Genomic DNA, 27,881 nt, shown 5'->3' with positions numbered 1-27,881 from the left:
AAATACCAAACAATAATTGAATAAGGCTAGCTATGAAAAGTGCTACTAAGAGAGGACAGTAGAGATCATTGGTCCAACTCCAATATGCTCATCTCTAATGAGAGAAACTCTTTATATCATATTAAAACAATCCAAAATTATAAGAAAACTCTCAATTGTATTGATATTACATTATGGTCTCTGACTATATATTATCTTCCAAAAATAGCAATTCCTCATACAAACCAAATACTGTAATAAAAGCACTCCACTTACTTATCTTGCCTTTTCTCGTATTTCTTAATCTCTAGTTGTATGGCTGTAAATTCAAAGCCTCTCTTGCTGTTTGCAGAGGCTTCTGGGGTGGATATGTAAAAGAATATATAGAAGCTTCAAATCCAGCATTTGCTATTGGAGAATATTGGGATAGTTTGGCATATGAAGGTGGAAATTTATGTTACAACCAAGGTAGCTGCATTATCATTTGATTTTATCTCCATGTCTCACTATAGGGGAGAAAAGCAAGTTATTATCTTCTCTAGCTAGAGTAGTTGTCAGTCTCCATTATTAAATGCTGAAGCTCTGATACAATTTTAAAGTGAAAAATTACACCTTTTCTCATCTTTTCTTCTTTCATTTCAGATTATTCACTCCAGGGTACCTTTCTGGTTGAACATTTGTGTCCCCAAAATTTATTTCTGAAAATATATTCTAACATATAGATTATCATTTTTAAAACCTCATTTACTAAGAATAGGTCTGAAAAAATTGTTCAATTGGTTTCTTGTTTGGTTCTTGCTGGTTTCTGAATTTGCACTATTATTATTATGGTCTTCAGTACTGGTACTCTGACCACCTAGATTCAAAATGTTTTGAGGTACAGTATGTCAGATAGACTAATACTGTTACTATTATCTATCTGCATTAGAACTTTAAAAATGTAATACTGCATCTAGTTTTCAATGTATGTTCTTAGTTAATATCTAAAATTTTGTCTCATCCATTCATTAAGTCCTAGTTAACTGGGGATTATATGCCTTTTTTGCTCTTTGAGCTGCACGTTTATTACTTGTTTTTGGCTTAGAATTTTCAGTTAATTGAACCATATAGTCTCTTTTACTTGACAACCTGAAATTTTGAGTTTATTTGCCTTGGTAGATGCCCATCGGCAACGAATTATTAATTGGATCAATGCCACAGGTGGCACTTCATCTGCATTTGATGTCACAACCAAGGTACTGTCTGTACTTCTTTCTATCTATTTTAACGAATTATTAATGTGCTCGTTGGGAGCTTAAGATTGGCCTAAAGCAAATTGTTGCATTTGAGATTACTGTGTTTGTGAAAATTTGAGAGAAAAATGAATTGATTGTATTGTCTTGGAAGGAGCATATACACAACTTTATATAGAATTACAGAGCTAATTTATAGGGTGATAAAATAGGAAACTAACTTTTCCTAAAAAACTAATTTCTATATCAGTGGGATTCTCCAATTAATATCCCATGATTCTAGGAAATTAAGTTTCCTAAACTGATGGACCTAAAATTATGGAGAATCAATCAGAGAGTCAATCTTCTACTTTCCAACACTCCCCCTCAAGCTGGTGAATATGCATCTTTCATTCCCAGCTTGGAGATAAGTCCTTGGAATGCCACACTGCAAAACCCTTTTGTCAGCACATCTGCCAATTGACCATTCGTTGAGACGTATGGAGTGCAAATTAATCCGCTATCCAGCTTTTCCTTTATGAAATGCCTATCTATCTCAATGTGCTTTGTCCTGTCATGTTGGACGGGATTGTGAGCAATGTTAATAGCTGACTTGTTGTCACAGAATAATCTCATTGGACCTTCCCATCTGATCTTTAGGTCTTCCAAAATTATCTTGAGCCATAGTAATTCACATACTCCCTGAGCTATTGCCCTGAATTCTGCCTCCGCACTTGATCTAGCTACCACATTCTACTTCTTACTCCATGTCACAAGATTTCCTCCAAGGAACGTACAATAACCTGTAGTGGGACCGCCTATCCATGGGAGAGCCTGCATAATCTGCATCGGTGTATGCCTCTAGGGTTAATCCAGTATTTCTTTTAAACAAGATTCTTTTTCCAGGATTAGCCTTTAGGTAATGTAGTATCCTATAGACCGCCTGTAGGTGAACCTCTTTCGGGTTGTGCATAAACTGGCTAGCCACGCTCACGACATATGCTATGTCTGGCCTTGTGTGGGCAAGATATATAAGTTTTCCTACTAATCTTTGGTACATTTCCCTATTCACGACTGGATCTTCATTTGCTTCTCCCAATTTGTGATTTGGCTCAATCGGTGTGGAGGATGGTTTGCATGCTAACTTTCCTGTCTCTCTTAAAAGATCTGTTACATATTTCTGTTGTGAGATAAAGATGCCTTCTCTGGAATGAGCTACTTCAATCCCTAGAAAATACTTCAATCTCCCAAGTTCTTTTATTTCGAATTCTTTGACTAGGCATCTTCTCAAGGCTTCCTTCTCCTTTTCATCATTTCCTGTCACAATTATGTCATCGACATATACCAGAAGAGTCGTGACTCCCCCTACATCCGAATGCTTTATAAAGAGTGTATGATCTCCCTGACTTTGTTTGTATCCGATGGCAAGCATAACTTTAGTAAATCTTCCAAACCACGCCCTAGGTGATTGCTTGAGACCATATAGTGCTTTTTTCAACCTGCAAACTTTATTTCCTTTTAGATTTCCTTTGAAGCTTTGAGGAATATCCATGTATATCTCCTCCTCTAAATTACCGTGAAGAAAAGCATTCTTTACATCAAATTGCTCCAAGTACCAGTTGAAGTTAGCTGCTAGTGACAACAAAATTCTTACCGTATTCATCTTAGCCACTGGAGCGAATGTCTCCTGATAGTCAACACCATAGGTTTGTGTATATCCTTTTGCCACGAGTCTTGCCTTGTATCTTTCTAGAGAGCCGTCTGACTTATACTTTACTGTGAAAACCCACTTGCAGCCCACGGGTTTCTTTCCTGGTGGTTGGTCAACAATTTCCCATGTTTGATTCTTATCTAGAGCCTGCATCTCTTCTCTCATAGCATCTTTCCATTTCTCATCAGATAATGCCTCAGATAAAGTATTAGGAATATGAATGGTGTTTAGACTAACTAGGAAATTCCTATGTGATGGTGATAATTTTTTAAAGGACACAAAATTTGCTAAGGGATATAAGGGATGTTTAGTGCATTCTCTTGTGCCTTTCCTAAGGGCAATAGGAAGATCTTGGTTAGATGCTAATTCAGAAGAAATTTCTAGAACTGTATTTACCTCATTCTCAGGATTAGGAGTTGAATCTTGAACCTGCACAAGATTAGGATCCTGGTTTCTTCTTCTTGAATATACCTGCAATCTCATAGAGTCACAAAGTTCATCATTCTCTGTCATGGGTCTGGTATGAATGGGTGAAGAAGTTGGTTTGGTTTGAGGTGGTTCGATAGGTGCAGATACGGATTGAACTGGTATAGATGATGAGTTTGGGTGTTGAGAAACTGTAGGTAGACCAAGCGGGAACAATTCTCTGTCCTTATCTTCAATGAATGACAAAGACTCCCCCTGAAGATAAGGTTGAGTGAAATATGGTGTTTTTTCTTCAAAAGTGACATCAATAGAGACAAAGAATTTTTTAGTAGGTGGGTGGTAACACTTATAACCCTTTTGGGTGGACGAATAACCCACAAAAATACACTTGATGGCTCTTGGATCTAACTTCCCTCTATCATGGGTATGAACATGGACAAAAGCAGTGCATCCAAAGATTCTTGGGGTGAGATTATTTGTTGTACGTAGATCGGGATAAAATTGAGAAAGTGTTTCCATTGGTGTTTTAAATCCCAACACCCTTGAAGGTAATCGATTTATAATGATGCGGTTGTAAGCACAGCTTCCCCCCAATAGGTTTTTGGAACATGCTGATGGAAAAGTAAGGCTCGGGTTGCAGCTAGTAGATGACCATTCTTCCTTTCTGCTACTCCGTTTTGTTGTGGAGTATTAATGCAGGAGGATTCATGGATAATCCCTTCTTTTTGAAAATATGGGGATAAAGTTTGGTTGAAATAATCCTGTGCATTATCCGATCTAAATCTTTTGATTCTGACCCCAAACTGATTTTGGATCATGTTATGGAAATTTGGGAGTACACTACTTACATCTGATTTAGATTTAAGAAGAAAGATCCAAGAGACCCTAGTGCAATCATCAATAAAAGAGACGAACCATCGTGAGCCAGACACATTTGGAACTGTGGAGGGTCCCCATATATCACTATGGATCAAAAAGAATGGAACTGAACTTCTCTTGTTACTGATTGGAAAGGGCACACGCTTGTGCTTTGCAAAATATTCAACACTCAATCCTTTAAACAAGGAGGGAAACATAGTTTTCAGAATTCCAAAAGATGGATGTCCTAGTCTAAAGTGATGAAGCCAAATGGTGTCTTTGTTGGATGATGAAAGGAATGACAGAGATAACTTATCCTGGACAACATTTGATTTGCATGATTCTTCAAGATAGTAGAGTCCATTCTTCTCCTTAGCAAGTCCAATCCTCTTCCCCGAATCCTGGTCCTAAAATATACAGTAAGAAGGATAGAAAAGCACATTACAGTTCATGTCATGGGTGAGTTTTTGGATGGATATCAGGTTAGTGGACAATTTTGGAACATGAAGGACACTTTTTAGTGTAAGTGATGGATTAATATGGGATATCCCCAAGGCCAGCTACGGTAGTAAGGGAACCGTCTGCAATGGCTATTTTTCGATTGCTTGGGCAGGGGGTGTAAGTGCTAAAATGTAGTGAGGAGTGAGTCATGTGATCTGTGGCTCCTAAGTCAATAACCCATAAATCCCTAATAGGTTCATCTGAGACGTTTAGTCCGTGAGGAATAGAAAACTTACCTGAGATTGCAAGAGAGCCTGTACCACTAGGTTTCTCCAACGATCCCAGAAGCCCCTTTAACTTTTCGATCTCCTCCTTATTGAACTCGGTCTTGTCTGGAGGCTTTTCTTGGCTCGGATGATTTGTGGTGAAGTTAGCTTGACTTCGACTCTTCTGTTGTCCTCCTCGGTAGCCCCATTCCCTATTCGATGGTTTACCATTCAGCTTCCAACACTTCTCTTTGGTGTGCCTTGGTTTCTTGCAATAGGTACACCAAAGAGACTCCTTGTTGTCCCGTGCAGAGGACAAATCTGTCTTCATTCCTTCCAGTATTTTCGGTTGTTCCATCCTTGTAGTCATGGCTGAACCTTCTAGTACTTGGGGTTCAAGCATAACCCCCCTACGGCTTTCTTCAGCATGAATCAGAGAAATAGTCTCATTTAGAGATGGTACCTCTTCTTTGCCAAGAATCTGGACCCTAACTTGATCAAATTCTGCGTTGAGTCCTGCAAGAAAGTCATAAACGTGATCTTTTTTTATAAAACTCTTTAGGATTGCTGCATCCGCTGCACATTTAGTCTCAATGCACCGATAATGATCGAGTTCTTGCCATAGGTTCTGCAGTAAATTTGCATACTCGGTAACTGTCTTGCTGCCTTGTTTAGTTGCTCCAGTCTTGACTTTGATTTCGTACACTTGTGCTGCATCACGTGCTTTTGAATATGTTTGTCGGACGGCATCCCAGATCTCTTTAGCCGTGGATAAAAACATACACGTGTCGCTGATTTCAGGGTTCATTGAATTCCATAACCATGACATGATCATGGAGTCAGCTTCGTCCCATGCATCAAATCTTGGATCTCCTTCCTTCGGTCCCGTCCCTAAGAGATGGCTAAGCTTTCCTTTTCCCTTTAAATATGTTCAAACAAACTGAGACCACTTCAAATAATTTTTCCCGTTCAACCTATATGCTGCCCGAATGTTTTGCAGGTCGCCAGATGCTTGATGTGAGGAAACTTCTTCCGATTGTGCAGTGGTATTTGATACGGTGGCTTCTGACATATTGGGTGGGCTTCAAGAAAGAGAGAAAAACAGACAATGAAGGTCTGAAAAACTTAGTAAGGATTGGCGATGAAGGCCTAAAGAATCTTTCAGCCAATGTAAAAAAAAAAAAAAAGAGGTAACTGTAATGCTCCACCAAACTGAAGAGTGGATCGAAACCACTCAAAATCAAAACTGATCCAAATGAAACCAAAGGGATTCAGTAAATCTGCTCTGGGCAACATCAGATCTAAGATTTCAGACTGATCTGATGTCTCTACAAAGAGATCCAAGAAAAAAGGATGAATCCAATGGCGCAACAGTCCAGAAGAAGCAAAAATGTAGAGTTCAGATCTGTAGCCGATCTCGAAGAAGAATCAAGGACACTCAAGAACCTCCCAAATACTGTTTGAGAGTTCTTGAACGCAGCAGAGATGACCAAAGAGATACTATGTGGATTAGGTCGTAACCTGGCTCTAATACCATGTGAAAATTTGAGAAAAATGAATTGATTGTATTGTCTTGGAAGGAGCATATACACAACTTTATATAGAATTACAGAGCTAATTTACAGGGTGATAAAATAGGAAACTAACTTTTCCTAAAAAACTAATTTCTATATCAGTGGGATTCTCCAATTAATATCCCATGATTCTAGGAAATTAAGTTTCCTAAACTGATGGACCTAAAATTATGGAGAATCAATCAGAGAGTCGATCTTCTACTTTCCAACAGTGTTTTAACTTGTTAAAGCTGAAAAAGGAATTTGTGAATGTGATGTAGAGGTTTTTTTCCTCCAAAACTTCGTAATGGAACAACATTTATTTTACTCTTTTTTGGAGCAATACTTACCATGCACTTACTCTGTTATGATTGTTTTGTACGAGTCTTATTCTTGGACCGTAGAGTCCATCTATGCAAAAGCATTGTCTTTGGAATCAGGATTTTTGCCCATCTATTATTCGGAATAGGTGTTTTCTGTCCTTCAATGATTTTATACTCTTTTCAAGAGTGCTTTTGCCACAACCTCCATCTATTATTCTTCACTCTTGAAGATGCCTACATCTGGCTGAGAGATGAGAAAAATCCAAAGAAACTTTTCTTTAGAATGTAAGGCATGACAAGTGGAAATTTTTAATTAGTAAAATGGAAATGGGTTTATTGCCTTAAACATTTGGAAGGTATAGGCTTTAGTGAACAAGGTTTTTCTTAAAAAATAGTTGTGGATATGTCTTAGGGAGGATGTAGCTTTGTGGATGATCTAGATGTGTCTTTTTCTTTAAGAAAAAGATTGGGTTTAATTATAAGCCCATATGATCCAACAACTTAAGGTCCATTTGAAACTCAACTAAGTGGGTTGGGGCCATGTCTTTGAAAGAAGGCTAATAGGCTAAATAAAGCCTATTTAGGTCACTGAAGGAGTGTCTGATGCCTGGTGCTCCCTTTCTTTTAGCGGGAAGTCAGGCGTCATTCACTCATAGAGAGGATGGTTACATAACCATCTCAAGTTCTTAACCCCTATTTAATCTCCTTGTAGGGAGGCTACAGGACCCCTTCTAGAGAAATATTTATAAGTAATCTCAACAACTTCTAGAATCTTGAGGGGTTCAATCTCTAATGAATGAGAAAAAAAAGTAGAAAAAAGTTTGTAAAGAAGAAGAAAAGAGGGAAAGGAAGGGGAAGAAAGAGAAAACACCTAGAATATCTATTTTGGAGATTCTCAAACAAGAGGAGAGAATTTTCATTCTATGTACCTATATATAGGCAGGTGGATGGTTTCTCTCCAAATATCCTCTTTGAATATGTCTTATCTCTCATATTAGAATCTTTATATTATCTTCTCATTTTCTCTTTTATACAGTCTCTAAATCTCATATGTAAAAGAAGAAATTGGAGATGTAGAAGGAAGAAACCATCTAAAGTCAAATCATCTACAACCTTGTTCTTTAACTTGGTTGACCATGGCTCCCTATAAATGCAGATCTTTAAGTCTAAAGAAATGAGATGGAAACTAATTCAGGAAATGTTTGTAACAATTGTCATATCTATTCAAAAAATGATATGATGTTGTGAAGTTTCTTGATTGTATTCCACATTTCTCATTTCTGTAAATTTTGAATATGAAAATGTAGAGAACACTGATGTGGGCCCCACAGCAGTGGTCCCCACTGTGTTCGTAGGACAGCATGTGTAGTTATTTGTTTCAGTCATAGTAGTGCCAGTTGGGGTCAGTTTGCTATTTCAGTTTTTATTTACTTTATTTGTCATGTAAGTACTAAGGGCAGATCTGTCCTTTCCTCTATGTACTGAACATAACCTATAAATACTAATAGAGTGGCAGCGGCAGATGTGTTAGAATCTGTCCCTCCTTTCAAACCCTTGTGTTCTTCTGTTTCTCTTCTCTCTTCCTTCTCCTCCTTACTTTTCTTCTGCTTTTCTAAACCTAAAATCTATTAGGGTTCAAGACTGATTGCAGTCTTGATCTTCTACTTGGTATCAGAGCCAATCTAGGGCTTCTCATGTGTGTCTAGTCCAGCCGACCACATGAGGACTAGCTAGGGCTGGAAGCTTATGAAGAAGTATTCATCGCCTGATTCTTGGAGATTACCAGGAGAGGTTCGCAGCTGTTGAGGACTTGCCGCGGCTTGTAGAGAGTTGGTAATCAGGAAGAAGCAGCAAAGGCTAGGGTTCAGGTAACCCTGGAAGGCAGTGAACAGCATTCCATAAGTAAGTTTTTATTTAGTTTCCAGAGACTGCTATCAGTCGAGATAGGTTGGACCTATCTAGAAGGAGAGGCCGAACTGCTTTAAGGCTTTTTTTCTTTAATCTAGGGTTTGACTGTTGGGCCGAAACCCCTTCTCTCAGAGGTGATCAGTTTTAGGGTTTCATATTGACCCTACGACAGGTCCTAACTGTACGGACTGCTTGGAGAGTGCGGCTGAGCACTTATTTCAGACCTACGATTGAAACCCTAATTCTGCTCCCGCATCTCAGATTGCTCTCTAAGCTGGTTTCAGAAAACAGCATCTCAGATTGCTCTTCCAGGGGATAAAATACTTGACAGACAGCCTGGTACTGTGCTTGCCGATTGATTTCAGATCAGATTTGTGTTGGTTTCCTGCATATACTGTGATTGTCGATTGGTTTCAGATCAGGCCTGCACTAGTTCATGCATATACTGTGTTACAGATTGGTTTCAGATCAGACCTGCATTGCTTTCATACTGTTTTCTGGTTTTGACCGACTGTCCCAAGTGTTATTTTCTGGTGTAGTGGCTCTAACTGTTTGTAGCTACTGATTTTTTACCAAAGATGGAGTTTAAAAATCAGAGAGAAAGTAGTTTTGGGAACAACAGTTATGGTAGTGTATCTGAAATTGGGTTTCAGATTACAACTGTGAGATTTGATGGGTCAAATTACTTGGAATGGGCTCAATCAGCCATGATGGCTATTGGAGGAAGGGGAAAACTGGGTTACCTCTTGGGAGATGTGAAAGAACCTTCCAAGGAGGACCCAACATACACCAAGTGGGTTCAAGAGAACTATTTGGTTATGGCATGGTTGTGTAATTCTATGCAGCACATATCAGCTGAAATTACTTGTGGGCAAAGACAGCCAAGGAGATATGGGATGTTGTGAAAGAAACCTATCCCCAACCCCTTAATGTTGCCAGCCTATGAACTGAAGTGTGAGGTGAACAGCCTTAAACAGGGAGAGAAGCCAGTTTCTGTCTACTTCTCTACCTTGAAATCCTTGTAGCATGAGATCAACCATCTAGAGACCCTTGAGTGGGAGAGTCCCAAAGATGCACAGACTCACAGAAAGCAAGTCGAGACAAATAGGGTGTTTGAGTTTCTGACTGGCTTGAATTCAGAATATGACATTGTGCGGCAACAGATACTGACTAGAGATAGTGTGACCCTCTCTCAAGCATACTCCCTGGTGCATAGTGAAGAGACCAGGAGAAAAGTCATGATGCAGCCTCAACCCCCTTTCCCAGCCCTGACAGTTGTTAAACCTAAGTCAGGGGGTGATCTAGAAAGGGACCGGAAGAAGGAAGATAAACGGGACTTGGTATGTGAACATTGCAAGAAACCTAAGCACACAAAAGATACTTGTTGGAAGCTACATCCTCACTTGGTCCCAGCAAAGCTAAGAAATAAGAAGGGTAATGCTCATGTGGTCGTGAACACTGATTCAACATCCTCATCAGGCACATCCCTAGAGACCTTAGCCGCTGTTCGGGCTGCACTCATACAGTTGGAAAAGGAAGCTGTGAGTTCAGCTCAGCCGTTTCAGTCACCATCAGCTCCTACCACATCTGCATTTTCAGGTACTTGAGCCTCAGCTTACCATGCTTCAGCTCCAGGTAATACTGACCACTGCTGGGTAATAGATTCAGGTGCATCCGACCATATGACTAGCTTGCCATCATTGTTCACTTCTTATCACTTGTCCTCTGGCCGAGATAGAGTATCCATTGCTGATGGCTCTCTTGTTCCCATTTCGGGCAAGGGTGACATCAAGCTATCGGATACTATCTCTTTATCTTCTGTCTTGCATGTTCCTAAGCTTGATACTAACCTGCTTTCAGTTAGTGGTATTACCAAACACATGAACTGTTCAGTAACCTTTTTCCCTGACCGATGTGTTTTTCAGGACTTGGAGACGAGGAAGGTGATTGGGACTGGCCGTGAGATGAACGGGATCTATTTGCTTGGAGAGAGTTCTCGTCAGGAGGAGTCAGTGGATAAGAAGTCTTTTGTTTCTCAATCTGTGAGTCCGGTTATGCTTTGGCATAATCGATTAGGTCATTTGTCTTTCAGGTCTTTGAAGAGTTTGTTTCTTGCTTTATTTGAGTCTGTTGAGTTATCAAAGTTGAGGTGTGAGAGTTGTGAGTTTGCCAAACATTGTAGAACTTCTTATTCTTTGAGTAATAAAAGGAGTAATTCTTCTTTTGGTATTGTGCATACTGATGTTTGGGGGCCATATCACATCTCTTATATGGGTGGGTACAGATATTTTCTACTGTTTGTTGATGACCATATCCGCTTTTCTTGGGTCTATCTTATGCGTTCTCGGGATGAGGTTCCTGCTATGACCCAAAACTTCCATCAGATGATTCTCACTCAGTTTGGGGCCAAAATCAAAGTCCTTAGATCTGATAATGCAAAGGAATACTTTGCTAAGCCATTGACCTCCTACCTTCTTAGCCATGGAGTTATTCACTAGAGCACTTGCCCTCATACACCGCAGCAGAACGGCATTGCCGAAAGGAAGAATAGGCACATCTTGGAGGTGGCTAGAAGCATTATGTTTACCTCCAATGTACCTATTCGCTTCTGGGGTGATGCTATCCTCACGGCAGTATATCTCATTAATCGGGTTCCTTCCCGGGTCCTTGATATGAAAACCCCTTTTTCCCTTCTATACCCAGACGAGGAGTTGTTCATTGTTCCCCTTAAAACCTTTGGTTGTACCTGTTTCGTTCAGCTTCTCGGGTCTCATCATTCCAAGTTTGAACCTAAGGCCTCCAAATGCATTTTCCTCGGTTATGCACAAACTCAAAAGGGTTATTGCTGCTATGATTCGGTTTCATGGAAAAGGTTTGTCTCCATGGATGTCACCTTCTTTGAGGAGACACCCTATTATCCTAGGGTCTCTCCTCAGGGGGAGAGCAATGAGAGTGGGATTTTGAGTCTCTTTCCTCAGGGGGAGTGCAGTGGGAGTGGGGCTATTCCTTTACCTATTCCACTGGGTGATGAAGGCTGTAGTGGTGAGGGTGGTCAGATGGATCAGGAGTTGAGAGTCTATCACAGGCGATGCAGGTAGGTTGATCCTAGTCATCGGCAGTCCCGGCCAGTTCTAGTTCCTTCTGCGGCTCCAGATCCAGAGCCTACTGAGACACTTTCCACTGTTGCCACTTCCCCTCCTGTGGATGACCTTGATCTCCCTATTGCTGTCCGCAAAGGGAAACGGCATTGCACCACATCTACAGCTCACAGCATCTCACAATTCTTATCCTATGATTGCCTATCTCCCTCTTACCGGTCCTATCTCACTTCCATTGCCAATGTCCCTATTCCAAGAACAATGCAAGAAGCCTTATCAGTTCCAGAATGGAAAGATGCAATGCAAGTCGAAATGGATGCCTTGTTGAAGAATAATACTTGGGCACTGGTTGACCTACCAAAAGGAAAGAAACCAGTTGGAGACCTTTGCCCGGCTGGTCGCAAAGGGGTTCACCCAGACTTATGGTATAGACTACTTGGAGACCTTTGCCCTAGTAGCCAAGATGACCACCATTCGAGTTTTGTTATCCCTTGCAGCAAATCATTCTTGGCCCTTGTTCCAGATGGATGTTAAAAATGCCTTTCTGAATGGAGACTTACAGGAAGAGGTCTACATGCAGTTGCCTCCTGGATTCTATGATACAGAGACAAGTAAGAAGGTTTGCCGACTGAACAAGGCATTGTATGGTTTGAAGCAGTCACCTAGAGCCTGGTTTGATAGGTTCAGATTCGCCCTTGGAAAGTTCGGTTATGTACAGGCCCAATCAGATCATACACTGTTCATCAAGAGGGTGGAGTCCTCCCTGACACTACTTGCAGTATATGTTGATGATATTGTGGTGACAAGAAATGATAGCCATGAGATTGAGTCCCTCAAACAACTCCTTCATCAAGAGTTTGAGGTGAAAGATCTTGGTGCACTATGGTATTTTTTGGGTTGTTAGAATGCTCGAGTCAAGGGTATTTTGGTCATTCTGGATTATCTGCTTGAGAGTGAAAGGTCTATTGTATCTGAGTTTAAGTTATGTGTTCCATCTTCTATGAGGGACAAAATGGTCTTTCCTGTAACTCTATGTTTTCGAATAAATACAAGTGGGTCAGCTAGGGGAGAGTGATTTTGACTCTTTTCTTTCTTCTTCTCTACTTCAACCTAGAATCTGCTAGATTTTACTAACATGGTATCAGAGGGCTGAATGTGGACAGGTATGAACCCTCTATTCAGTATCGAAGAGGGCTGAATGTGGACAGGTATGAACACTATTGTTGTTTGTCCAAGGGACTGTGAATGTTTCTTTTTGTTTCAAAAGTTGGTTGTGGTGGTGGTGCTCAGTGTGACTGATATGCATCTCAGTCGTGTTCCTCTGCATTTCTCTTCGTATGTATGTTGAAAGAAGAGTTGTCGACTGCTGAAGTTCACAACAGCAGTAGATTGGTGGTGGTTGTGTCGTGGTGATTGGTGTATCTATGTTTCAAAATATTTAAAAGTGATCTCCTATACCTTGTGTGTAATCAGTTCTGCAGTGTGCAGCCCAGGTGTTTGATGTGAAGACTGAGTGATTTCAGTCTTAGTGTGTTGATGGTGAATGGTTCTGCAGTGTGCAGCCCAGGTGTTTGATGTGAAAACTGAGTGATTTCAGCCTTAGTGTGTGGTGTGTGGTGTGTAATGTGTATTTAAGGAAGCTGGAATTGGTGGTGTTATAAGTGAGATAAGTCTTGTGAAAGAGTGTGAGGTTGTGTTGTATATTTGAAGGTGAAATAATTAAGATGGCTTCATTTGAAAATGGGAATGATAACAAAACAGGTATCATGCTTTCTCCAGACTATCTAAGTGTTCAAATGACATCCATCAAGTTGAATGGTGAGAATTATGTACCATGGGCAAAATCTGTGGAGGTGTTCTTGAAGGCCAAGAGAAAGGTAAAACATGTAAGAGAGGAGAAACCTCCCTCTGATTCCCCTGGGTTCAGTGACTGGGAACAAGTAGATGCACAGATAATGACATGGCTCTGGAACAGCATGGAACCAAAGATTAGTGTGAACTTCATGTTCCTAGATACAGCTAAGGAAATCTGGGATCATGCTAAGAAGTTGTACTCTGGACAAGACAATATAACTAGGGTGTATCAGTTGTACCAAGAGTATTTCAATTTGAAGCAAGGGAGTCAAAGCTTAGAAGAGTACTATGCAAGTTTGAGGAACATTCGTAATGAGCTTAATGTGTATCATCCTCTAACATCAGATGTTCAGATCCAACAACAGCAACGTGAGCAGCTTGATGTGACAAGGTTTCTTGTGGGGTTGAAGGCTGTGTATGAGCTTGTCAGAGCACAAATGTTGGGAGGATCTGCTCTTCCCTCACTTGAAGAAGTTTTTGCTCGTCTTAAGAGGACATCCATTGAGTCGGTAGAACATTCTTCTCTCTCTGACAGATCTGGTTTGGTAATGACTAAAGGGGGTGGTCGTGGAAATAGAAGTGGTGGTGTCAGGAGTGGACTCCCAAGCAACCGTGGTGGTCACATGTTTAGCAGGGCTAGTGGTCGGACTGGAGGTCGAGACTCAGGGGGAGGTCGGGGAAGAGGAAGGAATTATACTCAGAGAAAGTGTACACATTGTGGTTTAGAGGGGCACACAGTTAATTTCTGCTATGATTTGCGTGGTACACGCAACACTTGGGCTAACCATGCTAGGACTAAGGGTAGTGACACGATTACTGAAAGTCAGCAAACTGACCCAATCCCCTCCACATCTACTTGTGCTTCTGAGGAGGAAATGGTGAGTGTACCACGTGCAGTATATGAGCAGTTCATTCAAACATCTCAGTAGAACACCGCTACACTTGCCCATTCAGGTATGGTTTGCTTAGCTTCCAAAGACTCACACTGGATCATGACTCCGGGGCCTCGGACCATATGTCTGGGACTCATGATGTATTTTCTTCCCTTTCCCACTCCTCCACACCTCAAACAGTTACACTTGCTAATGGTTCTGCATCTCCTATCTGTGGTGTTGGTGATGTTAATCTCTCCTCCTTGCCTTTATCATTTGTTTTATATGCTCCTAAGTTTCCTTTTAACCTTATGTCTGTCAGTAGATTAACCAAGTCTCTTAATTGTTCTGTAACCTTCTACCCTTCTTGTGTGTTTCAGGATCTCAAGACGGGGTGGAAGATTGGTGGAGGGCATGAAGCAGGTGGATTATATTACCTTGATGGTGGTGGTCCTCCAGTAGCTTTTCAGTCATCTCTTACTCCTCTTCAATGGCACTGCAGACTTGGTCATCCTTCTCTCAAGGCCTTGAAGTTACTAGTTCCTTCCTTGAGTCATCTTTCATCATTAGATTGTGAGTCATGTCAATTGGGTAAACATCATAGAGTCTCATTTAGTCCAAGAGTTGATAGTCGTGTCTCAAGTCCTTTCTCTTTAGTTCATTCCGATGTATGGGGTCCAATTAAAGTGGTGTCATACAATGGGTATAAGTATTTTGTAATCTTTGTTGATGACTTTTCAAGGATGACATGGATTTATCTTATGAAAGATCGTAGTGAGTTGTTCCCTATTTTTCAAAAATTTTATGCTGATATACACACTCAATTTGGTGTTCATATTAAAATTCTTCGCTCTGATAATGCCAAAGAATACAACTCCTCACCATTTCAGCAATACCTAGAACATCATGGGATCATTCATCAAACTTCTTGTGCCTACACCCCACAACAGAACGGTGTAGCTGAACAAAAAAATCGACATCTTCTTGAAACTGCTCGATCCTTGATGATTAATATGAATGTCCCAAAACTTTTTTGGAGTGATGTTGTTCTTACATCCTGTTTTTTGATCAATCGGATGCCCATGTCAATCCTTGGAAGTCAATTCCCTTTCTCCGTGTTGTTTCCCACTTTATCTCCATTTCCTCTTACCCCAAGAATCTTTGGCTGTGTTTGTTTTGTTCAACACTTGGGGCTTGGGTTAGACAAGCTAGATGCTCGAGCTACTAAGTGTATCTTTCTTGGCTACTCAAGGACTCAGAAAGGGTATAAGTGTTATAACCCAAAATCCCATAAATCGTTTGTGTACTCTGATGTCACCTTCTTTGAGTCAGTTCCGTTCTTCTCAGATGTTGGGGTCTCTTCCTCTCCCTCTGTGGTTCCCCTTCCTGTACCTATTGTGGACATCCTTCCAGTAGCCGCCAATCACTCAAGTGTATACCCGCAGAAGTGCATCGGGCCCTCCTCCACTTCAGCCCCTGTTGACAGATCCTGCTACTGCTCCTTCTCCTTCAGATCCTGATCTTCCTATTGCTCTGCGAAAAGGTAAACGTACTTGTACTTCTCACCCCATTTCACACTATGTTTCTACTGCTCACCTTTCTGCTTCTCATTGCAAATTTATATCATTACTCTCATTTGTTCCCATTCCCAAGACTGTCCAGGAAGCTCTTGCCTCCCCAGGGTGGCGGCAAGCCATGGAAGAAGAACTCTCTGCTCTACAACATAATCACACATGGGAACTCACCGCTCTTCCTTCCGGTAAGCACACAGTTGGGTGTAAATGGGTCTACACAGTGAAGTATCTTCCTGATGGTAGTGTGGAGCGATTGAAAGCGAGGTTGGTGGCCAAGGGTTATTCTCAGATGTATGGTGTGGACTATATGGAGACATTTTCTCCTGTGGCTAAGATTGGTTCAGTTCGGGTGCTGATTTCATTAGCTGCTATGTATGATTGGCCTCTTGTACAACTTGACATAAAAAATGCCTTCCTGCATGGTGATCTAGTTGAGGAGGTGTATATGGAGCAACCACCAGGATTTGTTGCTCAGTGGGAGTCTGGCAAAGTGTGTAGGCTCAAAAAGGCAATTTATGGACTGAAACAATCTCCACGTGCTTGGTTTGGCAGGTTCAGTGAAGTGATGAAAGCCTTTGGGATGAAACAATGTCAGGTTGATCATTCTGTGTTCAGCAATAACTCAAAGGATGGGAAAATCTTGCTAGTCGTGTACGTGGATGATATTGTCATAACTGGGAGTGATAGTAATGGAATCAACAGGTTGAAGAAATTCTTACAGGATCACTTCAATACAAAAGATCTGGGGAAGCTAAAATATTTCCTGGGAATAGAGGTTGTGAGGTCAAAACATGGGATCAACCTATGTCAGAGAAAATATGTTCTTGATCTACTTGAAGAAACAGGGTTGTTAGGTGCTAAACCAGCAGAGACTCCTATGGAACTCAATGCCAAGCTGAGTGTTGATGCGGGTGAAGAGTTTGATGATCCTGGAAGATACAGAAGGTTGGTGGGCAAATTGAACTACCTGACCATTACCCGACCAGATATATCATTTGCTGTGAGTGTGGTGAGCCAGTTTATGCAACATCCTCAGGTTCCTCACTGGGAAGCTGTTCTGAGAATTGTTAGGTACCTAAAAGGTGCTCCAGGTCGTGGTTTGTTATACCAAAGTGGAGGAACTCTTGAAATAGTAGGGTACATAGATGCTGACTGGGCTGGTTCTATATCAGACAGGAGATCAACTACAGGGTATTGTACCTTCCTCGATGGCAATCTTGTAACTTGGAAGAGCAAGAAACAAACAGTGGTGGCAAGAAGTAGTGCAGAAGCAGAGTACAGGGCTATGGCCCATACCACATGTGAGCTAGTATGGCTGAAGAACTTGCTTCAAGAGATGGGATTCTCAATTGACAAACCCATGAAATTATACTGTGATAACCAAGCTGCTGTTCACATCTCTTCCAATCCCGTCTTTCATGAGAGAACTAAGCATATCGAGGTTGATTGTCACTTTGTAAGAGATAAAGTAATAAGTGGGGTGATAACCACATCTCATGTGAGCTCAGGAAATCAGTGGGCAGATCTCCTTACAAAGGGATTGTCTCGGGGAAGAATAGATTACATTTGTAACAAGCTGGGACTATATGATATATACTTTCCAGCTTGAGGGGGAGTGTTAGAATGCTCGAGTCAGGGGTATTTTGGTCATTCTGGATTATCTGCTTGAGAGTGAAAGGTCTATTGTATCTGAGTTTAAGTTATGTGTCCCATCTTCTATGAGGGACAAAATGGTCTTTCCTGTAACTCTATGTTTTCGAATAAATACAAGTGGGTCAGCTAGGGGAGAGTGATTTTGACTCTCTTCTAGTCTGGCCGAACCTTTCTTTCTTCTTCTTCTTCTTCTTCTTTATCTTTTCTTTCTTCTTCTCTACTTCAACCTAGAATCTGCTAGAGTTTACTAACATGGGTATTGAGGTTACTAGATCAAAACAGGGGATTTTTATCTCTCAAAGAAAATATGTTCTAGATCTGTTGGCGGAAACTGGAAAGTTGGGTGTTATACCTGCTGATACACCCATTGAACAGAATCACAAGATTAGTGCAGAGGGCGGGGAGCCTCTTGAAGACAAAGTTATGTTCCAACGGTTGGTTGGAAAGCTCCTATATCTCTGCCTCACTCGGCCAGATATCAGTTATGCAGTTAGTGTTGTTAGCCAGTACATGCATTCCCCTAGAACTTCTCATCTCCTTGCGGCAGAGAGAATATTAGCATACTTGAAGAGATGCTCGGGTAGAGGTATAATGCTCAAGAACAATAATCACATGAAGGTGGAGGTCTATACAGATGTCGATTGGGCTAGGAGTGTTGATGACAGAAGGTCTACCTCTGGATATTGTGCCCTTGTGGGAGGTAACCTTGTCTCTTGGAGGAGTAAGAAGCAGAGTGTTGTTTCCCACTCTAGTGCTGAAGCGGAATACAGGTCAATGGCTAACGGAGTGTCTGAAATCTTATGGCTGAGATCACTACTTGAAGAGTTGGGTATTGACTATGAAAAGCCCTTAATGCTGTATTGTGATAATCAGGCAGCTATTAATATAGCCCACAACCCAGTGCAGCATGACAGAACTAAACATATCGAAGTTGATCGACATTTTGTGCGAGAGAGGGTCACATCACAAGAAGTGTGTCTCCCGTATATCACATCTAATATGCAGCTTGCGGATATCCTCACCAAGGTTGTACCAAGGAAGAAGTTAGAGACAGACCTATCCAAGTTGGGAATGATAAATATCTACTCCCAACTTGAGGGGGAGTGTAGAGAACACTGATGTGGGCCCCACAGCAGTGGTCCCCACTGTGTTCATAGGACAGCATGTGTAGTTATTTGTTTGTCATAGTAGTGTCAGTTGGGGTCAGATTGCTATTTCAGTTGTTGTTTATTTCAGTTTTTATTTACTTTATTTGTCATGTAAGTACTAAGGGCAGATATGTCCTTTCCTCTATGTACTGAACATAACCTATAAATACTAAGAGAGTGGCGACGGCAGATGTGTTAGAATCTGTCCCTCCTTTCAAACCCTTGTGTTCTTCTGTTTCTCTTCTCTCTTCCTTCTCCTCCTTACTTTTCTTCTGCTTTTCTAAACCTAAAATCTATTAGGGTTCAAGACTGATTGCAGTCTTGATCTTCTACTGAAAATAAAGTGGGACTGGAATTCACATTTAAAGAATTCTTTAATTGTTTTAGTTTGTTCTATTTGTTTATTTATCCAAGTCAGAATCAAAAGGTTTTCATTTCCCTTTGTAGAATGCAATTAAGGGAACCATCTATATAAAAAGGGCAGCCCAGTCCACGAGGATCCCACCTATGTGGGGTCTGGGGAGGGACAGGTGTACGCAACCTTATCCCTGCACATACAGAGAGGTTGTTTCCATCTAAATGATTACCCAAATGGATCTTACCTAAAATAATAAAACTCAATTATTTAATTGAGCGGATTATTTTGTATCATGTATGAGAATTTCTTAAAATTTGCACACTAACAGTGGAAGGGGGCGGTGGCTTCCAAGTATGGAGATCCATAAATGATTGTGTTTCTAAAGCAGTTATTTCATCCTATGGGTTTTCTTGGAAAGGCATCATGAATTTAAGGTGGGAGATGGTTCTGAGATTGATAACAATGTTTTGAAAACTGGACTTGATCTGAGCTCATTGAACCGATTGGAGGGAGTTTTGATCCCCAAAAGTGGCCTGGCTGTCTTTCCTCTAAAAACTTTGACTTTGGCCAAAATTGTTCAAATCAAAGGTCTAGCCATTAAACTGGTCCAACCAGCCACTGGTTCTTGTTATTTTCCATTTTTTTGTGTTTTTTTTTGATATATTTGTAGTGTCATGGTGACATTATATGGTTTGAATGGTCTGAGTTGCTGACAAACCATTCAAACTAAGAACTGCCAGTGTCAACAGTTCACCATCTAGTCCAGTTTTCAATACATTGTTTGGGAGGATACTTGGTGTGGCACTTGTTTCATCATTTCTCTATGTCCAAGGCTATATAGAGTCTCCTTATGTGTGGTAATATTCCTCAAATTTTCTCTGTTTGGGTTACTATATTCTGCCAGGATATTACATAGCACCTACTTTTGTTAAAAAAGCTTAAAGATGACCTTATTTTGCCTAATCACATTAGATGACATTTCTTGAAAGGAAGATTCCAAAAGGAAATTTTCAGTTAGATCTTTCTTAATCAGTCTTGCTAGAGGAGTTTGAATTCAGTTTATTTGAGTTAGGTTTTGATTAACTTATTAAGGGAAGCCTATATCTAGATTCTTGAGGATGGGAGACTGAGAATAAAAAGAGATCATGAAATCCCTTATGAATGAACTACTTTAAGGTCTCTTTAAGATGGGCTCTTAATGAAAAAAGAAGGGATTAAAATACAGTATTTTCTTGGAAAGTTCTCAACTTGGGAAAGATTGAGAAGGACGAAATATAAGAGATCACTTTTGACTTTCATAAAGATAAGGCACTAAGGCCCAATAGTTCCCTTTGGCAATTTTCAAGTATTTAAACATTGAGAAAGGTGACCTTGGACATTTTTATGAATTCTTTGAGGGCGGGGTGGTTGAAGAAGGAATGATTTCTACTAGTAGTTATCAGAAATGTCCTCGAATTTTCGAAAATCAGAAATGTCCTCGACATTTATCCAAAGAGGTGATAAGTTCTGGGGTCTCCTGCATAACTGGTAGTTCAACTAGGGTTAGCAGGTCAGTGTAGTAATTTCTGATTCTATATTCAGAGCCAACCATATGCTTTGTATCATACTATCATGTTACTTCTTCTGTTCTTCAGCCTAAATACATAAATTCTAAGGACAAAAAAATCCTATGATGTGTATGCCCTATATTTGAATACTTTGTGCAGTATATTAGTTCATTTGCATCAGTTCATCACTGCTTGGAAGTGAAGCACGATGTCCAATATTTTTTTTGGCTGACTTGGAGTTCTGAAGAGTAAAGAGATAAAATGATTGGTTTTGCTCCAAGGCTTGAGGTAAATAGAAGTTTTTAACAAAATTTGTGAAATTTTATAGAAACTAGGTCAATTGGATATGGCATTAAACAGAACAGAATGGCAAGACGGGATTCATGCACCCAGCCCCACATGGTTGGGATGAGGATTGGATGATGAACTAAGTTTCCAGTAGCCACAATATGGAACATGGCTAAAAAGGAATGAAGTATGCAAGAAATTGAAACATTGTAAAAGAAAGATTAAATACCTTTGAAATTATATAGCCTTGCCATTATGGAGCCTACAAGTTTTGCCATCAGAAAACCCTTTCAACCTCTTTTGGTTGTTCCAGAGTGTTGTTTACCAATCATTTAGTAGACCAATTTGGATTTGTGATGATGTCAATTAAAATGGTTATTGTCTTTTTCTAACTGCAGAATTTCATAGCCTATGGCACAAATCTCATGCTTACTAAGCATTTTTTAATGTAAAATTTCATAAGCAGAAATACTTTGTTTTGCAGGGAATACTTCATTCCGCTTTGCATAATCAATATTGGAGGTTGATAGACCCTCAAGGGAAACCAACAGGAGTAATGGGGTGGTGGCCATCACGTGCTGTCACATTTTTAGAGAACCATGATACGGGATCAACACAGGTTCTCTCTCTATCATCTACCTAGATGACTTTTGTTGTACATATGTCCACATGCTTTATCCCACTCGTGCATATTTTGTCCAAGGACCTTATGAGGAGAGCTCTACCCTCCTGTCATTCAGCTATTATAAATTTCTCAGTTTCATTAGTACCAAGAAACTGCTAGCATCCTCAGCATTAATTCTATAGATAACCCTATTTCTGAGAATCATACTCTCCATTTAACTAGCCACTTCTTGCACAGCCATCACCTATAATCTGTCAAATCTTCTAATAACTAAATTGTGGTCCTATATTCTTTCTTCTTGCACATTCATTGTTCTTAATTTTACATGGTCAACTCATCTATTGACTTGGATTTAATCTTATAGTTAGTGCTATCTTAAATTCCCTGCATTTGCCTTGTCTTACCCTCTCAAAACCTAAGCTTTGGAATTGTTTGCACAAAGTGACTGCTCTCAGACTGATACCCACATTCTCACACTCGTCAGCTCAAGATTTTACCATTGCACCAAGCAATGGTCCCTCCTAAGACCCTGGATAGCTAGAACCAACATTTGTAATGGTCCTTTTACCTTATCAAGATCCTTACCTCTCATACACTCATTTTTGTGAGTATTTTCAATGGACATGTTGCCATTCAACCTTCTAAATCAAATATCTCCTTGGACTTGCAGCTCCAAATCTATGCATGAAATGACATCATCTTTATTTTCTCCCACTGACATTTGGTATGGTATAAGCATGGTTCGAAGTATTGATACGATAGGCCTCATATCGGGTGTATCGTATTGTATCTTTGGGTCCCTGATACGCTCTATTTAAGGGGAGTTATAAGGTTTTAATAATTCTGTACGTATAAAAGACGATGCAATGCCCCTGTCAAAATCTGGCACCGAACAGGCGAACAGATAGAAAAAGGAGTTTTGATATAGACAAAACTCTTGTGGATCGAGAGTATCAATACTTTGAACCATGGGTATAAGCAACTAAATGGAAAATTATCACCTGGGTGGTATCTGATTACTTGTGATTCTCTTAAAGGTTAAGGAGAAACTCTACAGATAGGCCCAAATCAAATGGCTAAAATTCATCTAATTGTGCTGCTTTTTAGCATGGACAACGTTTCGGTGGGACCCATTCTTTGGTGGATCATAATTCTTGAATTGTGGTAGAGGTGGCATGATAAGCAGGGGGCAGAACTATATATGGGTCCTGTCTCCTCAGATTCAAGAGAGTCGCAATAAACAAGTGTTTATTGTCTATTCTCTTAACATATACAACTCTACCCTTGTTTTCTTTGTTTGCAATTATCCTTAGATTTCATGTTTTCCTTTTATAAACACGAAAGTTTATTACAATCCGTTCTTAACTTTGCTCCTATCGTCCAAGGTCATCTTTGGTTTGAAAGATAAGAGAAATAGAACATTGTGGGAAAGTTCTTAAGGATGTGACAAGAATCTTACAACTTCTTTTTAGGATCATGTGCATCTTTGTCCCCATCTTTTAGTGCCTTGGTATTTATTATATTATGTTTTCAAACTTCATATTGATTTCTCCCATGCTTTTAGGTTATTCACATTGGTAAGCCTAATACAGAAAATATTGTCTTTTACCTTTGGTTCGAGACTGTAAATGCAGCATTCTCAATTAGTTTATCCCAAATTACAACAGCATAACTTAGTTAAGATTATTTCATTCATCAGAGTACACTAACAAATTCAGGTGTTTTTTCCTTGTATTTGAATATAGATGCAAATAAGTTAATAATACAAGGGGATAAATACAAGAATGCAGCACTTGGGGTAGATGTAACAATGACAATAATAAAGATGATTATAGTAATAAATCGAAGCTGCTAAGAGATCAATCGTGGCCCAGATATTATCTAAATCCCATCTAATAAGCAGATCCAGATTCTAAGATACATTGATCAGATTGGGATATATTAGTTAATCTGCATTATCATTGTGCAATTTTATATATTCGAAATGTTTAAGTATAATTGTATTAATAAAAAGGGGAAATCACCTCAATAATTACAACACTAGCCCCTTCGAGATAAAAGGGCCTCTATGTACACCATTTATAATAAAAAAGAAAGTTAAAAAAAAAAACATAAACTGATAATTTGCCTCCATTGATCACAAAAATATTGGACTGAGATGCCCCTAAATTCCTTTCTATTGCATGCCCATCTGACCATGAGCCTCTGTCCTGCTAATCACCGTCTCCACTTGAGAATCTGAGCCTTTGAAAGTTCAGTTGCTTCTTTCTCACCAATTCCTTGTATTTATCTAAGCATTTATAATGACACATGATTTATAGATTGTTTGGTCTGTGAACTTGTCTTTGATTGAATGATCTTTTCTTTCTGCTCAAAAAGATGCAACATATTTGGGTGATTCATTCAAGAGATGATTCATAGATTAGAGGATGAATCAAGAGCCACCTATCTTATCTTTGCACAGGATTGTATCTGTGATCATGATCTTGTATGGATGGGGTTTGGCAAGACCACTTTCATGAGGGTAACAAGCTTAGTTCATCAAACCTTCTATCGGTGTCATTCATGCAATTCAAACCATGATTTTGCTGTAACCTGTCATCCCCATGGGTCCTACCTCAATTTTCTATACATGAAAGCAAGGCACCATTCTCAGCAGTTATTCTGAGGCAATGGTAGCACATAATGTAAAAGTCAAATTGTTAGTAGAATCTTAACATTTCAATCTGAATCTCAGACTTAGATGATGTCCAATTAATTGACACCTGGGGAAAAATTGGCAGGTAAGTTCATATGTCAAGTAGTTTGGAATATTTTATTGACCTGTCCTTCGGTCATAATCTAGCTGATGGGAATCCTCAAATTGACCAATCAATTTTGATGCTCTAGTAACAACTAGGGATGATGGGGCTCACTGGAAACTATGCAACTGAAGCCCTGTATACACAAGTTGTGTGACTTGTGTGGAGATTATACAAGTTTTGCCTACTCCTAAACAATCTTGACTATGTTCCCCTAGTCTATTTAGGCTCTGTTGGGTAATTGTCTTTGATGTGGCTATATTATGGGATTGGGATCCACCTCCTGCCTTGAAGACTTGACCTCTTTGGATTTGTTATGTTGGAAAAAGTTTCTGGAGCTCAGCAATTTCATGGAAAGCCAGCACCAATGACAATGAAGTTGATTTTCTGTTCTTATTTCAGGGACACTGGCCATTTCCACGGGATAAGCTCGCACAGGGATATGCATACATTTTAACGCATCCTGGAACGGTAATTTTTTTTTATCCATGGATTAGCTGTTCTCTCTTGAATGGCCCTGATCATTTATTTTCTTCATATGCATATTCGTAGTATTAAAACAGTTTACTTGATGAAAGTGAAAAAGAAAAAGAAAACTCCATTTTATGGATTAGGACCCCTGGTGAATTAACCAGCTTCATTAGGCTCTATGTAAGCCCTATAAGCTTCATTAGTTTTGCAAATCTAAAAAGCTTTCCATAAAACCAGCAAGCTGACAATTGAGTTAATTGATTTTGTGGAAAGCATTGATCACGTCTTCTTTGGTTTCCTCAGTTGAGGAATTTTTTTGGTAATTCAAGGGATTCTATTACATAGACTTTTGCCACAGTCCAAAACTAATGCATGTCGAAAATGTCAAAATTTAGTAGTTACAAGACATTAATTCTGCCATGTTTTACCCAAAAAAATGCGATCATCTGGCATGGCCCTGGTAACATGCATACCTTCCAGAGAATGACCAAACCCATGTGTAATGATGTTTGCATTTGACTCATGCTTTATCTTCTGTCCATAATTTTTTTTCACAACATTTCAAGATAAATACAATCATGCCATGGAAATTTTTACCTAATTGAAATTCTGTTGAAATTTATAATTGTATTTTTCATCCTTCGAAGTTAAATTTAAATTATAGCTGAACTGGTCAGCTTTTGTGTATAATGAACCTCTGATCGTGGATTTTCTACCTTTACCAATTGTTAACAAAGGTATTTTGTATTTGCAGCCCGTGATATTTTATGACCATTTCTATGATTTTGGCCTTCGCGACATCCTGATAGAGCTGATTGATGCTCGGAGGCAGGCTGGGATCCATTGCCGGAGTTCTGTCAAGATATATCATGCAAACAATGACGGTTACGTAGCTCAGATTGGTGATACGCTTGTTATGAAGCTTGGCCACTTTGATTGGAACCCTTCAAAAGAGAATCAAATGGAAGGGAGTTGGCAGAAGTTCGTTGACAAGGGATCTGATTATAAGCTGTGGTTGAGACAATAAGCTCGATTCACTGGTGAAGTAAAAAAAACAATCTTTTATTTTATAGTGTATAATACATTATGATAATTTATTAATGCCCAGAGAGAAATATATACCTTACCATTAGTATGGACGGACAAGTCATATCAAACATATCAAAGTAGACAGGAAGGGAACTGCTGCAGAAAACTGATGCCCCTTAAAATGGCACTGGACGGCAAAGCCACCATGGAATAATGGTTTGCTTCTGTGGATGTCATGAACTACAAGTCCACAAGGCTCAGGGATCGGTTACATCAAAATGTACCCAACCTTAATCACAGTTCTGAAATGCTGAATTAAGTAATGGAGTGCACAAATGGGGAACGAGATCTAAGTAGGCACAATATAATAGCCACATTCAATGAGCACTTGATAAATATTTTGGCAACTGTCAAAAGTGGTTTTTAATCTTTTTTAAGGGTAGACTGGAGGTATTTTAAGGGGCGGGTGTCAAAAAAATTTTCAAGTACTTGTTGAACATGCTTATAATACCTCACAAGAAAAGAGGTTAAAGGAAAACAAAAAAAAAGAAAAGAAATTAATAAATGATAATCAATGTTTTTGAACCACTGTTGACCCGGATGGTTGGATTGTCAGACCGGTAACTGTCCAAGCAATTAGTTCCATTTTACGCTAAACCCAGCCCCTGATCAAAAACTGTTGAATTGATCAAAGACCCGTTGATCTGGGCGGTTGAACCATCGATCCATTCAATATTTTTTGTCCATTTTTTATTTTTTATTTTTTGTCTGAATGGATTGTTCATTCAAATAGGACAGTCACCCAGAAATTGGTGGTCAGAATGGTTTCGGTCCAGGTCAGTTTTTAAAACATTGATGATAATAAAATAACTGAGATAGCACCTTCAAATTTGGAAGGTAGATCTTTTGGTTCCTCACAAACATGGTTCTAAGTATATCCATCAGAAAGAAAACGTGGTTCTGAGATTCAAAGGGACAATGTTCATGGATAGAAATTGCTTCAAGCTTAGATCCATGTCACTTCTCAAAACTCAGAAGAGTACTAATCATTGAATATGGCCGTTTGTCATAAATCCTTGCATTTAGTGTATGAGAGATCCCAAAAGTTAGTAGTATCGATACTTTGAAGTTTGAACCATGCTTACAAGTTACAAATGAGATTTAAAAGGAAAAAAAGGAACTGTACACTTGGATTAAAATGGGGAAGAAAGAAACTGCAAAGTTGCAGATTCCCGGATTGCCCGTGTTTTTGCCAATTATTAATTTCCATCTACAACGAGCATACATTGGTTCCTATCATGCTCCCCTGCTTTCGTCTCACCACCTCTTGATTTTTGTATTAAAAAAAAAACCCTAAATTTATAAATCCTAATCCTAAATCTTTAAACCCTAGATTTTAACTGGAAAATGCATTTGGTCGAACAAGTTTCCTCCGACCAGATAGGAGCTAAAAATTCTTCATCTACAAGTTAATGACTTTGTCTGCTTCAAAATTCAATGACATTTAACAGTTCTTAGTTTGTTCAAGATCAAGAATAATGAAAAATAGATTGAAATTTTTTTTCATTGGCACTAAAGAATGGCAGCGCGAGGATTGCTACAAATCTCTTGTTTGTTCACGAACTATTTTCTCCGCATTCAAAAAACAAACTGCATTTAAATTTCAAGCACTGTTTGTTATAAGGCTCAATTTGTATTTGTACTCTTTCTAGCCTAAGGAAAAAATAATGTTAGCCAATATTCACATGTTTTAAAAAAGAATTCATGGAGATGCAGGGGATCGAACCCTGTACCTCTCGCATGCAAAGCGAGCGCTCTACCATTTGAGCTACATCCCCATCTGTTTAATATGGTGAGAAGTTTTATTTATCAATTCCAAATCTAAAA

General features: G+C 39.5%; 1 protein-coding gene and 1 non-coding gene across 5 annotated transcripts in view; one reads left to right on the top strand and one right to left on the bottom strand.

The window, feature by feature from the left end:
* Positions 1–26,101, top strand: part of LOC104598963 (uncharacterized) — a 62,972-nt gene extending 36,871 nt beyond the window's left edge. For 3 of the 4 annotated variants that reach the window (XM_010261287.3, XM_010261297.3, XM_088901973.1), the window contains 5 exons: positions 332–447; positions 1,138–1,214; positions 21,553–21,687; positions 24,897–24,965; positions 25,720–26,101. In XM_010261287.3, coding sequence (XP_010259589.1) covers positions 332–447; positions 1,138–1,214; positions 21,553–21,687; positions 24,897–24,965; positions 25,720–25,992 — 670 coding nt within the window. In that variant the 3' untranslated portion in view covers positions 25,993–26,101. The remainder of the gene's footprint in view (positions 1–331; positions 448–1,137; positions 1,215–21,552; positions 21,688–24,896; positions 24,966–25,719) is intronic. The other variant, XM_010261315.3, reaches the window with a different exon arrangement.
* A 1,658-nt stretch (positions 26,102–27,759) lies between these two features.
* On the bottom strand, positions 27,760–27,832 carry TRNAA-UGC (transfer RNA alanine (anticodon UGC)). Its single transcript has one exon. It is a non-coding gene; the product is annotated as a tRNA-Ala (tRNA).
* Positions 27,833–27,881: the final 49 nt, after the last annotated feature.

This window comes from Nelumbo nucifera, chromosome 3 (assembly GCF_055504915.1).
Source record: "Nelumbo nucifera cultivar China Antique chromosome 3, China Antique-T2T, whole genome shotgun sequence".
Taxonomy (NCBI): domain Eukaryota; kingdom Viridiplantae; phylum Streptophyta; class Magnoliopsida; order Proteales; family Nelumbonaceae; genus Nelumbo; species Nelumbo nucifera.
Note: the sequence above shows the minus strand (reverse complement) of the source record. Positions and strands in the feature narration are given on the sequence as shown.